This window comes from Salmo trutta, chromosome 35 (assembly GCF_901001165.1).
Source record: "Salmo trutta chromosome 35, fSalTru1.1, whole genome shotgun sequence".
Classification (NCBI taxonomy): Eukaryota; Metazoa; Chordata; class Actinopteri; order Salmoniformes; family Salmonidae; genus Salmo; species Salmo trutta.
This window is the reverse complement of record NC_042991.1, coordinates 19353158-19371057: the sequence shown is the minus strand read 5'-3', so window position 1 is coordinate 19371057 and position 17900 is coordinate 19353158. Positions and strand designations below refer to the sequence as shown.

Genomic DNA, 17900 nt, shown 5'->3' with positions numbered 1-17900 from the left:
AACATTAAGATTGGATGTGGGTGCTCTGCACTCTCTATCTGACCTGTCCTCCCAGCCCTGTTAGACTGACTCACTGTGACTACAACACCCATAACACAGGGTTAGATAAATACGAAATAAAATAACAAAGGCACTTAGCCATTTAGTAAAGCTTGTAAAAGCACCCTTGTGGAAAAGGGAGAGATGTTGTGTGGCCTGTTAAAGTAGGCCTTTCTTTATGTACGTTTTTCTGTGAGTTAGAGCTGTGTTTGGCATTGGGCGTTTGAACCAGAGTAAGTGTCTAACATTTCCTGACCACCGCACCACACATTACTATGAGGATGTGGTCAGCTCAGAGCACTACCCGACAATTGGTGGTTCTGTTTGGGTGCCATTGCCATTGGGCCCTTTCCTGGGACTCTGGATCTGAAAATACAGGAATTAAACGCGGGATAATAGTCACTTTATTACAGTAACAGCTCATAACCACACCTTGTGGTTTTAAACTTGTAGTTACAGAGAGATGTTCCCACAGAACTGAGTGGTAGGAATGTTAATATTCCATCAAAGGCATATCCAGAGTTTGTTATTTTTATGAATATTCTAAAATAAAAGATGACAGTACCATACTGGTCATTTTTGCCTTATTGTGTGGTGTCCTCTATAATCATGGACATAAACTTCTGGTACATATCAAAATACAACAAATATGAATTTAGTGTAATTAAAGATTGAAGTTGACTGATTACTTCATTTTCCGCAGCCTCTCTCAAGTCCAGACAGTAAATTAAATATATGGTGCTGGCAAACTTGCACCCACACTCAGATCCTCATCAAATCAGCATCAGATGCCCCCTTCAGGACACAAATGTATCCAAGGAGGATCTTCTTAAAAATAAATTCTAAGACTGTTAACTGGCTTCAAGTAGTGAAGCCAGAAAGACGCCATAAAATGTCTCTCTGCTCACTCTGAAAGAGGAGCTGCAGGACGACTGTGCTTTCAGCCTCTCAACCCCAGCGATTTTTCATAAAATCCTTTAATCGTTAAATTGATGTTGCCTTTTGCTCTGACTCCTTTTTGTCTTTCATAATATAGCATACAACCCACAGACAGACAAATGAATTGCCTCAGACGACGAGAGCAGAGCAACAAAAACAATAGCCCACAACAATGATGTCAGATCACAGAGAATCAAGGACATATGTGTTCATGTTCACTTTTGGGGAAACATACACCTCACTATACTGTATTTGCTGTCTATACTGTCTTTTTCTTTGTGCTGTTTTCTAGTCCACTTCAGCAAAAGCTGAAGATACTGTAGTTCACAAGGAGGTTGTCCTATAATTGTTAAGTCTAATGACAAGGTGCTTACATTTAGTTTGTGGGTCTTCAGTTCACGTTAACAAGATTATAAGGTATCCAAAGGGAAATTGAGTTGAGGGATGTCTAAAATCAGACCTGAGGTTGGTTCAGCTGTCTTTCTTTCCGGTGTGAGGGAGACTATTTTAGAGTTACTTTGTTCCCCCAACCATGGGAAAAAAGATCCTCTCACAAGTAGAGGTGGCACCACAGGTCCCAGAGTGGTGGTGGGGGAAATAAATCTGGATCCGTAGTTTTTTCTGATCTAGTAACCTAACCAGTTAAAACTCTGACCTTATACGGTATGACGTGATTAATCAGTTGTAAAAAGGTTTAATATGGGCTATGATGGGACCAGAGCTTTTCCGATCAGGTCACAAGGTTTTAAAAAACTCCTGGAAATACTACTGACCTTGGGGAGGATGAAAACCCTGTCAAACTTCAGCAACCTTGTACTTGTTAATATGAATTATATTTTAAAGAAGGGGGGTTGCTATACAGAGACACAGAGAAAGTGCAGGAAAGTAGAGAGTGCACCTTGAGCTTTGTGCATTGTGCCCGGCCAGCGCAACCTCCGATTTCCGTGAATCTGATTTGTCAAGACATGCAAAGAGCCTGCAGCAACACTCTGATGTGAAGGACAGAGTAATTGTGCACAAGTCAACAAATCATGAGACAAATTTGCCCCTCTTTTTAACACTTTGCATCAATATATTTTATTCAGCTAAATCAAAAGTGGTGTGGCACTACCACACCAGATCGAAAAGTGCTATGGCAAATGCCACCTCGCCACACTTTTATTTTCAGCGGCCCTGCTCACAAGTATTCCAGGAAGGCAATATGGAAACCTCAAACCATAGCCTAGCTTTAGGCCTAATCCAGGCCCACCTACACAAAGTCAACCATGACACAGTGAGAGAGCAATACTTAGAAGAGAAATAGCATGTGGAAAGGTTCTCTAGGAACATAATACTGATCTGGTTCAACTGGATCATCAGTTTTACTTATGTCCAGTTTGATTTTGTAGTTACAGGATGTTAAATATTAATCTGTGCTTCTCCTAAAGTTTCCACTGAGTGTAACACAATGTTTTGTTGTCTGTTTGTCCTTTCCAAGGTGACAGAGGAGACAGAGGACTGAAGGGCGAGAAGGGAGACCGAGGTGACCGCGGTGAAAAAACAGGTGAGACCAGTGAATAGTGAAGAGTTATGGCATTGCTGATGCTCATCATCCTCTCAATGATGTTGGTCCATTGTTATCTGGATACATATCTGTAACACTGCTGCGTCGTAAAATTTGTTATTGTAATATGTTGTTTAAAACACAGGTAGATTACCAAATTTAACCCTAACTGACCTACCAATTATTGTATACAGCTTTTCAGAGGACAAAGGAGTGCAGAGGGTCTTTTGAGGCCTGCTACCTTTCTGTTTGGCTTTAGAATGCAGTTAGCACCGTCACAAAATATTTAAAAACTCAGCACCAGAGCTGATGTCACATGCTGGTGTCAGTCTAGTGAGTTCATCACTCATTTACATGAGTAGGTGGAGGCTCTCACCTGGCACACACACATCACTTGTAAACAGGGATGCCTAAGGATCAAATAGAAAAATAGACGACTTTATGGACCGAATCACAACAGGCATACATCTCTGCTCTACTTGTACACGGAATGCTGGTGGTTGGTGGGAAGCAGTGGTAGAAGTAGGTTCCCGTAGTGAGACGAAGGTCTGTCACAGCTCAGAACCCGTGGGTCTCTTTGAGTTGGGGATCGTGCTCCCCAGTCCCCTGGGTCATTAATCCTCTATCTCGCTTGATGTTTACAATGTCACAACTGACAACCATGTTTTTTGGGGGCGGTAGGTAGCCTAGTGGTTAGAGCATTGGGCCAGTAACTGAACGGTTGCTGGATTGAATCCCCGAGCTGACAAGGTAAAAATCTGTCGTTCTGCCCCTGAACAAGGCAGTTAACCAACTGTTCCCCAGTAGGCCGTCATTGTAAAGAAGAATTTGTTCTTAACTGACTTGTCTAGTTAAATAAAAATAAACATTTTAAATGTTAAAATTATCCTAGAAGGCTGAGGGTTGGGGCTGAGAGCTGGGACTGAGGGTTGGGGGTGCAGTTGGACCTAAAGCCCCTAGCTTGACAAGCTGTAAAATGTCAGGTGCTTTAATGCTTGCTTGGTAATTGTTGCTATAGCATTGCCTTTCACCTTCACACCTCTCAGAATGGGGGTACCAAACTTTGATATGATATCCCAAGAGTCCCAAGAAACTGGAGTAAGCTTGGCTTTGACAGATCATTTTTACAGGACAGCCACAAGCTTCAGTCTCCACATTTGAAGTGTCTGCCCACACACACACACACACACACACACACACACAGCATGGTCTTAGTCCATTAGTCCAGAAATGTTGTTGCAAAGGGCCAAACATTGGTTCCATGCCAGATGTTGAAAACTGTTGCTCTAAGATCAAGGTTCACTCCCTTCCTCTCCTCTAAGAGTAAGGAGGAAGGTGTAATGCTTTTTGTAGGAGAAGTATCGAAGTCAGGCGCAGGACACAGGGATGAGTGCAAACAAAACGTTTTACTCAAAAACAATAATCCAACTTCTCCCACAGTAATAAAACATGGCTGGGAGAAACACCTCCAACAACTACAAAACAGGAAACAATCACGGACAAGACAAACATGAACGCCAGAGGGTTAAATAATGAACATAATCAGGGAATATGAAACAGGTGTGTATAATTAAGACAAAACCAAACGAACAGGGAAACATAGATCGGTGGTAACTAGTAAGCCGGTGACGTCGATCGCCGAACGCCGCCCGAACAAGGAGAGGGGCCGACAGAGTACCCCCCCCCCGGCGCCGACACCGGCCTCGGGGACGACCCGGACGACGGGGAGCAGGGCGATCTGGACGGAAGCGGTGAAACTCGCCTTTTGCCGCCTGATGGCTCGTTGTAGTCATACATGGGCAGCGTTCCATTTCTCCTCGGAGTGCCGAAACCATTCATCCACCGCAGGAGCCTCGATCTGGATCTGATGCCATGGAGCCAGGACCGGCTGATAACCTAGCACACACTGAAAAGGGGTAAGATTAATCGAAGAGTGGCGTAGGGAGTTTTGGGCCATCTCCGCCCAGGGGATAAATGACGCCCACTCTCCCGGCCGGTCCTGGCAATAGGACCACAGAAACCTACCCACCTCTTGGTTGACTCTTTCCACCTGCCCGTTACTTTCGGGGTGGAAACCTGAGGTAAGGCTGACCGAGACCCCCAGGCTTTCCATAAACGCCCTCCAGACTCTAGACGTAAATTGGGGACCCCGATCAGACACTATGTCCTCAGGCACCCCGTAGTGCCGGGATACATGGGTGAACAGGGCCTCCGCAGTTTTTAGAGCCGTAGGGAGACCGGGCAAAGGAAGGAGACGGCAGGACTTAGAAAACCGATCCACAACGACCAGGATCGTGGTGTTACCCCGTGACAGGGGAAGATCCGTCACGAAATCCACCGATAGGTGTGACCACAGTCGTGCGGAACGGGAAGGGGTTGTAATTTCCCTCTGGGCAGATGTCTAGGTGCCTTGCACTGTGCGCATACCGAACAGGAGGAGACATAAACCCTCACGTCCTTGGCTAACGTGGGCCACCAGTACTTCCCCGCAAGGCAGCGCACCGTCCGACCGATACCAGGATGACCAGAGGAGGGTGATGTGTGGGCCCAACAGATCAAACGATCGCGAACATCAAACGGAATGTACACGCACCCAACGGGACACTGGGGGGGAGTGGGTTCTGCACGTGATGCCCATTCGATGTCCGCGTCCACCTCCCATACCACCGGTGCCACCAGGCAAGAAGCTGGAATTATGGGAGTGGGCTCCGTGGACCGCTCCTCTGTATCATACAGCCGGGATAGTGCGTCTGCCTTCACGTTCTGGGAACCTGGTTTGTAGGAAAGGGTGAAAGCAAAGCGTGTGAAAAACATAGCCCGCCTGGCGAGGGTTCAGTCTCCTCGCTGCCCGAATGTACTCCAGATTTCGGTGGTCAGTCCAAATGAGGAAAGGGTGTCTAGTCCCCTCAAGCCAATGTCTCCACGCTTTCAGAGCCCCAACCACAGACAACAACTCCCTATCCCCCACATCATATTTACGCTCCGCCGGGCTGAGTTTCTTCGAAAAGAAAGCACAGGGGCGGAGTTTTGGTGGCTTACCTGAGTGCTGAGATAGCACAGCCCCTATTCCAGCCTCGGATGCGTCCACCTCAACTATGAACGCTAAGGAGGGATCAGGATGCGCCAGCACTGGAGCCGTGGTAAACAGAGCCTTCAGGTTACCAAAAGCTCTGTCCGCCTCAGCCGACCACCGCAGTCGCACTGGTCCCCCCTTCAGTAAGTAGGTAATGGGAGCCGCCACCTGGCCAAAACCCCGGATAAACCTCCGGTAGTAGTTGGCAAACCCTAAAAACCGCTGCACCTCCTTTACCGTGGTTGGAGTCGGCCAATTACGCACGGCTGAAATGCGGTCAGCCTCCATCTCTACACCTGACGCGGACAAACGGTACCCAAGGAAGGAGACGGACTGTTGGAAGAACAAACATTTCTCCACCTTGACGTAAAGGTCATGCTCCAACAGTCGACCAAGCACCATGGGTACAAGGGACACATGCTCAGCGCGGGTAGTGGAGTATATTAGAATGTCATCTATATACACCACTACACCCCGCCCGTGCAGGTCCCTGAAGATCTCATCCACAAATGATTGGAAGACGGATGGAGCATTCATTAACCCATACGGCATGACGAGGTACTCATAGTGCCCAGAAGTGGTGCTAAATGCCGTCTTCCACTCAAAACAATCACGGACAAGACAAACATGAACGCCAGAGGGTAAAATAATGAACATAATCAGGGAATATGAAACAGGTGTGTGTAATTAAGACAAAACCAAACGAACAGGGAAACATAGATCGGTGGTAACTAGTAAGCCGGTGACATCGATCGCCAAACGCCGCCCGAACAAGGAGAGGGGCCGACTTCGGCGGAAGTCGTGACAGAAGGTGTAGAACGTTTGGTGGAAGTTTTGTATGTCCTTTTTCTTCTGTTATTGTTTATGCCCTGGTTATGTGCATTTCATGCCAAAACCAAGTTAGATATCTATTTATCCCCGAGTATATTTTAATGCCGAAAAATACCCAGTTAAAATTGCAGTTTTGATGACATACAGCATTTCAAAGTGGGACAGTTTTCCAATCTGCCAAATGCACTTTTGACAATGTGCCTGTTTTTATAAGGTATTGACAGCATGGTTTTTAGTGCTCTCTCCCTTAGGACTTAACCAATTGGCTCTTTTTCTAGAACAAATAGTTTAGTTGTGAAACTGTAGAGAGATGTCAGCAGCGTGGTGCTGGTTTTCATTACGCGGTCGTCTGATCATTTAGCTGGACTTTAACAGGCTCTGCTAAGAGGTTTTCTGTTGGATGTATGATTATGTCTAGAGTAAAGTGTTAACAAATTTCTGTCTGAATTTCTAAAATGATTGGACCAAACCAAGCCTCATGCTGTCCTCATGGTAGATAGGTCTATACCTGGCTGAGATGTATTTTTCATTAGTTATTTCGTTCCAGGTCTCCAGGATTGGGCTTTATGTGCAGGGGACCTGCAATATGACATCCTGACTAGATCTAGCATTTCCTCTTCTTCCTATTCTTCCTAAATCTGTTCTCCTCTCACATGACAGGAGGGACAGGAGGCCCCTCGGATCAGCCTCCCACTGTGTGTGTGCTGAGGGAAAGGGACTCCTGCTGTCTCGGGGGGCGTGTGCACACGCACACGCACACACACGCACACGCACACACACACACACAGACACACACACACACACACACACGAGAGGATGACGACATTGCCCACACATAACCCTCTTTGTACAAGGCAGAAAACAGTCCAGCACAAACACATACAGCGGAGGTGACCTGAGAGGAGATAGCGTCAGAGCAGTTACGATAGCACATAGACTGGTCCCTGTGATAGCCATCTCTAGGAGGTGAGGTCTTGCATATGAAACTCCCTTAAGGACTATAGGCAGGGGCCCATCCAGGGGTTGAACACAGATTGTGTTTGCCTAACCAGTAAACTGATAAACACATTTTCAGTTGAAGTCGGAAGTTTACATACACCTTAGCCAAATACATTTAAACTCAGTTTTTCACAATTCCTGACACTTAATCCTGGTAAACATTCCCTGTCTTAGGTCAGTTTGGATCACCACTTTATTTTAAGAATGTGAAATGTCAGAATAATAGTACAGATAATGATTTATGTCAGCTTTTATTCCTTTCATCACATTCCCAGTGGGTCAGAAGTTTACATACACTCAATTAGTATTTGGTAGCATTGCCTTTAAATTGTTTAACTTCGGTCAAACGTTTTGGGTAGCCTTCCACAAGCTTCCCACAATAAGTTGAGAGCTCCTGGCAGAGCTGGTGTAACTGAGTCAGGTTTGTAGGCCCCCTTGCTCGCACACGTTTTTTCAGCTCTGCCCACATATTTTCTATAGGATTGAGGTCAGGGCTTTGTGATGGCCACTCCAATACCTTGACTTTGTTGTCCTTAAGCCATTTTGCTACAACTTTGGAAGTATTCTTGGGGTCATTGTCCATTTGGATGACCCATTTGCAATCAAGCTTTAACTTCCTGACTGATGTCTTGAGATGTTGCTTCAATATATCCACATCATTTTCCTACCTCATGATGCCATCTATTTTGTGAAGTGCACCAGTCCCTCCTGCAACAAAGCACCCCTACAACATGATGCTGCCACCCCCGTGCTTCACGGTTGGGATGGTGTTCTTCGGCTTGCAAACCTCCCTCTTTCTCCTCCAAACATAATGATGGTCATTATGGCCAAACAGTTCTATTTTTGTTTTATCAGACCAGAGGACATTTCTCCAGAAAATACGATCCTTGTCCCCATGTGCAGTTGCAAACCGTAGTCTGGCTTTTCTATGGCGGTTTTGGAGCAGCGGCTTCTTCCTTGCTGAGCGGCCTTTCAGGTTATGTCGATATAGGGCCCGTTTTACTGTGGATATAGATACTTTTGTACCTGTTTCCTCCAGCATCTTCACAAGGTCCTTTGCTGTTGTGCTGGGACTGATTTTCACTTTTCGCACCAAAGTTCATCTCTAGGAGACAGAACGCGTCTCCTTCCTGAGCGGTATGACGGCTGTGTGGTCCCATGGTGTTAATACTTGCGCTCTATTGTTTGTACAGATGAACGTGGTACCTTCATGCATTTGGCAATTGCTCCCAAGGATGAACCAGACTTGTGGGGGTCTACAATTGTTTTTCTGAGGTCTTGGCTGATTTCTTTTGATTTTCCCATGATGTCAAGCAATGAGGCACTGAGTTTGAATCTAGGCCTTGAAATACATCCACAGGTACACCTCCAATTGACTCAAATGATGTCAATTAGCCTATCAGAATCTTCTAAATCCATGACATCATTTTCTGGAATTTTGCAAGCTGTTTAAAGGCACAGTCAACTTAGTGTATGTAAACTTCTGATCCACTGGAATTGTGATACAGTGAAATATAAATGAAATAATCTGTCTGTCAACAATTGTTGGAAAAATGACTTATGTCATGCACGAAGTAGATGTCCTAACCGACTTGCCAAAACTATAGTTTGTTTATCAAGAAATTTGTGGAGTGGTTGAAAAACGAGTTTAAATGACTCCAACCTAAGTGTATGTAAACTTCTGACTTCAACTGTATTCAATGAAAGCCTGAAGGGTTTAACAAGAGATGTTGAGGTCTTTATTTTCAGACTTACAGATCTCAATTAGAGATGACTTATAGAGTAAATGCTTGACCAAATAGACAAACTCGACATGGGAGATTGTTTGTTAAATTGTCCTTATTCTGCAATAGGCTACAGCACAGTTTATCTTCTATCAATGCATAATTTCCAATCACCCATATATGTTTTTCTTTGTAAATATACACTATCGTTCAAAGGTTTGGGGTCACTTAGAAATGTCCTTGTTTTTGAAAGAAATGCAAATGTTTTGTCCATTAAAATAACATCAAATGGATCAGAAATACAGTGTAGACATTGTTAATGTTGTAAATGACTTTTGTAGCTGGAAACGGCAGATTTTTTATGGAATATCTACATAGGTGTACAGAGGCCATTATCAGCAACCATCACTCCTGTGTTCCAATGGCATGTTGTGTTAGCCAATCCAAGTTTTACATTTTAAAAGGCTAATTGATCATTAGAAAGCCCTTTTGCAATTATGTTAGCACAGCTGAAAACTGTTGTTCTGATTAAAGAAGCAATACAACTTTCCTTCTTAGACTAGTTGAGTATCTGGAGCATCAGCATTTGTTGGTTCGATTACAGGCTCAAAATGGCCAGAAACTAAGAACTTTCTTCTGAAACTCATCAGTCTATACTTGTTCTGAGAAATGAAGGCTATTCCATGTGAGAAATTGCCAAGAAACTGAAGATCTGGTACAATGCTGTGTACTACTCACAGAACAGAACAGTGCAAACTGGCTCTCTCCAGAATAGAAAGAGGAGTGGGAGGCCCCGATGCACAACTGAGCAAGAGGACAAGTACATTAGAGTGTCTAGTTTGAGAAACAGATGCCTCACAAGTCCTCAACTGGCAGCTTCATTAAATAGTACCCGCAAAACACCAGTCTCAACATCAACAGTGAAGAGGCGACTCTGTGATGCTGGCCTTCTAGGCAGAGTTCCTCTGTTCTTTTGCCCATCTTAATCTTTTATTTTTATTGTCCAGTCTGAGATATGGCTTTTTCTTTGCAACTCTGCCTAGAAGGCCAGCATCCCGGAGTCGCCTCTTCACTGTCCGCTGTTGACGTTGAGACTGGTGTTTTGCGGGTACTATTTAATGAAGCTGCCAGTACATTTTAACAAAATGAAATATGACATTTACGGAAGTATTCAGACCCTTTACTCAGTACTTTGTTGAAGCACCTTTGGCTGCGATTACAGTCTCAAGTGTTCTTGGGTATGACGTTACAAGCTTGGCACACCTGTATTTGGGAAGTGTCTTCCATTCTTCTCTGCATATCCTCTCTATCAGGTTGGATGGGTAGCATCGCTGCACAGCTATTTTCAGTTCTCTCCAGAGATGTTCGATCGGGTTCAAGTCCGGGTTCTGACTGGGCCACTCAAGGACATTCAGAGTCTTGTCCCGAAGCCACTCCTGTATTGTTTTGGCTGTGTGCTTAAGGTTGTTGTCCTTTTGGAAGGTGAACCTTCGCCCCAAGTCTGAGGTCCTGAGAGCTCTTGAGCAGGTTTGCATCATTATCTCTCTGTACTTTGCTCTGTTCATCTTTCCCTTGACCCTGACAAGAAGTCTCCCAGTCCCTGCCGCTGAAAAACCTCCCTACAGCAAGATGCTGCCACCACCATGCTTCACCATAGGGATGGTGCCAGGTTTCCTCCAGACGTGATTCTTGGCATTCAGTTTCTATCTTGGTTTCATCAGACCAGAGAATCTTGTTTCTTATGGTCTGAGAGTATTTAGGTGCCTTTTGACAAACTCCAAGCAGGCTGTCATGTGCCTTTTACTGAGGAGTGGCTTCCGTCTGGCCACTCTACCATAAAGGCCTGGTTGGTGGAGTGCTGCAGAGATGGTTGTCCTTCTGGAAGGTTCTCCCATCTCCACAAAGGAACTCTGAAGCTCTGTCAGAGTGACCATCAGGTTCTTGGTCACCTCCCTGACCAAGGCCCTTCTCCAACGATTTCTCAGTTTGGCCGAGAAGAGTCTTGGTGGTTCCAAACCTCTTCAATTTAAGAATTATGGAGGTCACTGTGTTCTTGAGGACCTTCAATGCTGCAGTAATATTTTGGTACCCTTCCCCAGATCTGTGCCTCGACACAATCCTGTCTCGGAGCTCTACGGACAATTCCTTTGACCGCATGGCTTGGTTTTTGCTCTGACATGCACTGTCAACTGTAGGACCTTATATAGACAGGTGTGTGTCTTTCCAAATAATGTCCAATAAATTGAATTTACCACAGGACTCCAGTCAAGTTGTAGAAACATCTTAAAGATGATCAACGGAAACAGGATGCACCTAAGCTCAATTTCAAGTCTCATAGCAAGGAGTCTGAATACTTACGTAAATAAGGTATTTGTTTTCTAAAAACCTGTTTTCATTTGTCATTATGGGTTATCGTGTGTAGATTGATGAGGATTTTTTTTATTTAGTCCATTTTAGAATAAGGCTGTAACGTAACAAAATGTGGAATAGAATGCACTATTTCAGAAAGTGACTTACCACTTGCATGGCAATTTCAGACTGGGTAGAATTGATGTTCACAATCTCCTATCTGCAAGTTTAGCCAATGACATAACACCTTATTGACATCTGATTTGAACCAACCAATAAAAATACATAAACATTTAATACATAACAACCCTGTTACACACCTACAGCTGTATGGCTGTTTAATTTTAGTGATAATACAGTAGGTATGTGTATCTGGTTTGGCCTTGTAGGCTATTGAGCTGGATTAGGCATTTAGAAGAGCATGGACTTCTCCTTGTTAGTTCTGCTACCTACTGTAGACAGACCATTGTCCGCATTGCTCTGTTAATTACTCTGCAAATATGACCCTGGCTCTGGCCTAGCCTCATCACACCCCCATCAGAGATAACTTGGATATGCTTTTCTCCAGACAGATTGAAGTTTCCTGAGCCGTTACCAGAGTAATCCTTAATGGCAAAATGAAAGTTCCGGCTACATGTCTGTAGCAGACACGTTTTCAATCTGCCAGATTCTCGGCATGTCTCAGGCCAAGAGTAGAGCAGAGCTCAGGCTCAACATCTGCAACACATTATTGAAATGTTCCTGTCACGTTCTTGGAAATGAGCGGACCAAGGCGCAGCGTGAGTATAGTTCCACATATTTATTTAAGTGAAACTAACAAAAACCAAATAACAAAACTTACAAAGACCGTGAGGACGTAGTGCCCAAACACACTAACAAACAATCAATATCCCACAAAACACAGGTGGGGTAATAACTACCTAAATATGATCCCCAATCAGAGGCAACGATAACCAGCTGCCTCTAATTGGGAACCATATTATCACCAACATAGAAATAGACATACTAGAACACCCCCTAGTCACGCCCTGACCTACTACACCATAGAGAACCAAGGGCTCTCTATGGTCAGGGCGTGACAGTTCCTGTGTTCTTCTCGAGTCTATCCTCCAGATTCATATTCAGCCATTTGGAGCCCGACGTTATTAATCTCTTATTAAGGTAAATAAAGGCTAGTTGAGTCAGAGTACATATTCCAATGAGAGGTACTAATCGTTTTCAATGCCTTCTCCTGCCCTGACAAGACCACAAGGCAAATGTCACTTCAATCTTGTTAAAAGTGAGGTTTTGTTTTATTTTCACAGTAATGGAAAAATAACAAAATTGACAAAGTTAAAGATGTTTGGCTTGTTGCTCCATGGATTTATTAGTCTACATGAAAATGACAAACAATGCTTTCAACAAACTTATTGAAAAAAAGCATGTGTTCACTAATTAAAGACAATAACCATACTGGGCCCGGTTTCCTACAAGCATTTTAATACTAAGTTCATTGTTAGAACCTTCGTAGGAGCATCATTAAATCTCTGAGATGATTCCCAAAACCATCGTTATTAACATTGCACTTGAAAACGCTCATAATCCAACGCCTGGCTCAGACCATTCGTAGAACTTTTAAGTGGGCTCCCGAGAGGCGCAGTGGTCTAAGGCACTGCATCTCAGTGCTAGAGGCGTCAGTACAGACACCCTGGTTCCATTCCAGGCTGTATCACAGCGGTCTAAGGCACTGCATCTCAGTGCTAGAGGCGTCAGTACAGACACCCTGGTTCCATTCCAGGCTGTATCACAGCGGTCTAAGGCACTGCATCTCAGTGCTAGAGGCGTCAGTACAGACACCCTGGTTCCATTCCAGGCTGTATCACAGCGGTCTAAGGCACTGCATCTCAGTGCTAGAGGCATCAGTACAGACACCCTGGTTCCATTCCAGGCTGTATCACAGCGGTCTAAGACACTGCATCTCAGTGCTAGAGGCGTCACTACAGACACCCTGGTTCCATTCTAGGCGGTATCACAGCGGTCTAAGACACTGCATCTCAGTGCTAGAGGCGTCACTACAGACCCTGGTTCGATTCCAGGTTGCATCACAACTGGCCGTGATTGGGACTCCCATAGGGTGGTGCACAATTGGCCCAGCATCGTCTGGGTTAGGGTTTGGCCGGGGTAGGCCGTCATTGTAAATAATAATTTGTTCTTAACATATTTGCCTAGTTAAATAAAAGTTAAATAAATCATTAAAAGCGCATTGTTAAATGCTTTTTCGCCCTCAGAATATCTCCGCTAATCATAGAATCACATGGCTTATCCGTCTCTCTGTGACCGCCGATAACTTCAGAACAAAGTTGACTACAAATACAAAGTTGCCAATGTCTTTGCAATTGATACAAACAAGAGACGTATAAAAATATGCTTCAAATGAAACCAAGCCATGGTAAAAATTGTTACGTACAGGATCACTACAATACATACGTAAGTACAATACTGTAGTGCTGGCCATCCAGTCACGTATGCTCACGGACAACACGACAATCACCACAATGCATTACTGTAAAATACAATACACGATTATAATACAGGTGGAAGATGTACGTATGATATTTTTTTATATGTATATTAGGATCCCCATTAGCTGACGTCAATGGTGACAGCTGGTCTTACTGGGGTCCGACACATAACGAAAATTACATTACAGACAAAATACTTTACAATTTATTGCCATCCCCATCAGCGAACCACCCTCCTTCAGGCCATGGATGAGGCATACAATGATTTCAAACCAGACCTATGTTAGGCTTAGATTCGCAATGCCAAAAGGTTTTTTCCCAGGTGCATGAACAATGAGGATATTTTTCTGCGACTTTGATGAAAACATATGGACAAATGATCAAGACAAGGCTCAAATTAGTGCCTGCTAAACATTTTTTCTTTCTTTCATTTATTTTTTTTGATTACACTGTGAAAGATGCCTTCAATGATCACACCTTTGATCACACATGGGATAGAAATGATGGAAATGTGATGTTTAGTCATTTTTAATGGGTAGTGCTAGTGTAGTACTTAATGTGAAAACAGTGTAATGTACTGTAATTTACAGTACTGTAGCATACTACATTCAAAGGACAATTATGAATCATGTATCTTAAATTTTTTGCTGTTGGATTAACTGGTTGTTAAAAGAACTACCGTTATACACTGCTCAAAAAATAAAGGGAACACTAAAATAACACATCCTAGATCTGAATGAATGAAATAATCTTATTAAATACTTTTTTCTTTACATAGTTGAATGTGCTGACAACAAAATCACACAAAAATAATCAATGGAAATCCAATTTATCAACCCATGGAGGTCTGGATTTGGAGTCACACTCAAAATTAAAGTGGAAAACCACACTACAGGCTGATCCAACTTTGATGTAATGTCCTTAAAACAAGTCAAAATGAGGCTCAGTAGTGTGTGTGGCCTCCACGTGCCTGTATGACCTCCCTACAACACCTGGGCATGCTCCTGATGAGGTGGCGGATGGTCTCCTGAGGGATCTCCTCCCAGACCTGGACTAAAGCATCCGCCAACTCCTGGACAGTCTGTGGTGCAACGTGGCGTTGGTGGATGGAGCGAGACATGATGTCCCAGATGTGCTCAATTGGATTCAGGTCTGGGGAACGGGCGGGCCAGTCCATAGCATCAATACCTTCCTCTTGCAGGAACTGCTGACACACTCCAGCCACATGAGGTCTAGCATTGTCTTGCATTAGGAGGAACCCAGAGCCAACCGCACCAGCATATGGTCTCACAAGGGGTCTGAAGATCTCATCTCGGTACCTAATGGCAGTCAGGCTACCTCTGGCGAGCACATGGAGGGCTGTGCGGCCCCCCAAAGAAATGCCACCCCACACCATGACTGACCCACCGCCAAACCGGTCATGCTGGAGGATGTTGCAGGCAGCAGAACGTTCTCCATGGCGTCTCCAGACTCTGTCACGTCTGTCACATGTGCTCAGTGTGAACCTGCTTTCATCTGTGAAGAGCACAGGGCGCCAGTGGCGAATATGCCAATCTTGGTGTTCTCTGGCAAATGCCAAACGTCCTGCACGGTGTTGAGCTGTAAGCACAACCCCCACATGTGGACGTCGGGCCCTCATACCACCCTCATGGAGTCTGTTTCTGACCGTTTGAGCAGACACATGCACATTTGTGGCCTGCTGGAGGTCATTTTGCAGGGCTCTGGCAGTGCTCCTCCTGCTCCTCCTTGCACAAAGACGGAGGTAGCGGTCCTGCTGCTGGGTTGTTGCCCTCCTACGGCCTCCTCCACGTCTCCTGATGTACTGGCCTGTCTCCTGGTAGCGCCTCCATGCTCTGGACATTACGCTGACAGACACAGCAAACCTTCTTGCCACAGCTCGCATTGATGTGCCATCCTGGATGAGCTGCACTACCTGAGCCACTTGTGTGGGTTGTAGACGCTGTCTCATGCTACCACTAGAGTGAAAGCACAGCCAGCATTCAAAAGTGACCAAAACATTAGCCAAGAAGCATAGGAACTGAGAAGTGGTCTGTGGTCCCCACCTGCAGAACCACTCCTTTATTGGGGATGTCTTGCTAATTGCCTATAATTTCCACCTGTTGTCTATTCCATTTGCACAACAGCATGTGAAATTTATTGTCAATCAGTGTTGCTTCCTAAGTGGACAGTTTGATTTCACAGAAGTGTGATTGACTTGGAGTTACATTGTGTTGTTTAAGTGTTGCCTTTATTTTTTGGAGCAGTATATTTATTTTTTGCTTTGGTCCTATGTTCACAAGTATGTGTTGAATTTTCTAAACTCCAAACTGGTAACACTTGTAACACAGCCAGTCTTACATTCAAAACCTTTCATTGTGCGTTCATTTTGTTTGTAGACATCTTTCACCAAATATAAGTTTAATGTGAAATATAATGAATACATTGTTTTAATCACCAAAACACAACATAATTGTCACGGTTGTCGTAGGGTTTAGACCAAAACGCAGCGGGAAAATGTATACTCATCTTCTTTTATTAAAGGATAAAGAAGGAAAAACCAAAACGTATACAAAAACACAACGAACAGGCCGGTAAGGCACAAAGCTATACCCAGCAACAATCTCCCACAAAATCCCATGACAAAACACATACCTATTTATAGGACCTTCAATCAGAGGCAACGATAGACAGCTGCCTCCAACTGAAGGCCCCAACACCAATTAACTAAACATAGAAATAGAAACGACTAGACCAAACATAGAACTAAACTAACATAGAACAATAACCAAAACCCTGGACTAATTAATCAAATACCCCTCTACATAAACAACCACCCCGAACCATATAAATCAAATACCCCCTCTACATGAACACATACACAAACACACCCTGAACCACATAAAACAAATACCCCCTGCCACGTCCTGACCCAACTACAATAACAAATAACCCCTATTACTGGTCAGGATGTGACAATAATGATGTCTTCTCAATATACAGTTTTAATTTTGGATACATGTTTACTGTATAGGGGTTGCATTTCATTTTTTTCTTTCTTTTTGGGGGGGCACTTTCTGGATTATTTGCATATTGGTAATGTATTGCATTGATATTGTATTACTGCACTGTAGGAGCTAGAAAAATAAGCATGACATTGCACCTGCTGTAACATCTGCTAATCTGTGGTCACAACCAATGCACTTGAATTTAATTAGTTACATACAGTACATCTCTGAACTTGTCAATATCAGATTTTTTGCAATTTACTGTGAGTTTAAATCATATTAGTCATCATCATAGCAGTACTTTTGAGTATGCAGTATATCATATTTATGTTTCTAATTTACAGTCATACATTTTCATGATGTAGTTCTCATAATCTGTACTAGACAAGCCAGTTGGCATGATAAACCTACAGGTTTACCAAACGGTTAGGTGATCATCAATTAAGAGCAATTGGGTTAAGTAATAGTACAAGTAATAGTACTCTTTAGCAAAGAGAAAAGAATCATATCAAAAGTAATGTGAGAATTGCATTGTGAAACAGGTATTGCAATGTGAAACGTATTTCTAGATGAAACACTGATTAAGTTTGGTGAAAAAGTGACTGTATGATTTTGTGTCTTATACTTAATCAATTGAAAATGTGCTTACAGTTTTGAAATTACTGCTTTTTGATTATCTGTTTTGAGTTTTGTACTAACAGTTGTGAAAATGTACAACATACTTGAGGAAATTGCACCGAAGCGATAAAAATGTACAAGATGTAATTATGTTGTGTTTTGGTGATTAAACCAACGTGTGGTGAAAGATGTCTACAAACAAAATGAATGCACAAAAGTAATACACTGAGTTAAGCCATCTCAACCTTATCTGTGGTCTATGAACCCCTCAGCATCCCT

General features: G+C 43.7%; 1 protein-coding gene across 2 annotated transcripts in view; it reads left to right on the top strand.

Annotated features, from left to right (window-relative positions):
• Positions 1–17900, top strand: part of LOC115174803 (scavenger receptor class A member 5) — an 86819-nt gene that overhangs the window by 59787 nt on the left and 9132 nt on the right. For both annotated transcript variants that reach the window (XM_029733718.1, XM_029733717.1), the window contains exon 7: positions 2456–2521. In XM_029733718.1, the coding sequence (XP_029589578.1) occupies positions 2456–2521 (66 nt within the window). The remainder of the gene's footprint in view (positions 1–2455; positions 2522–17900) is intronic.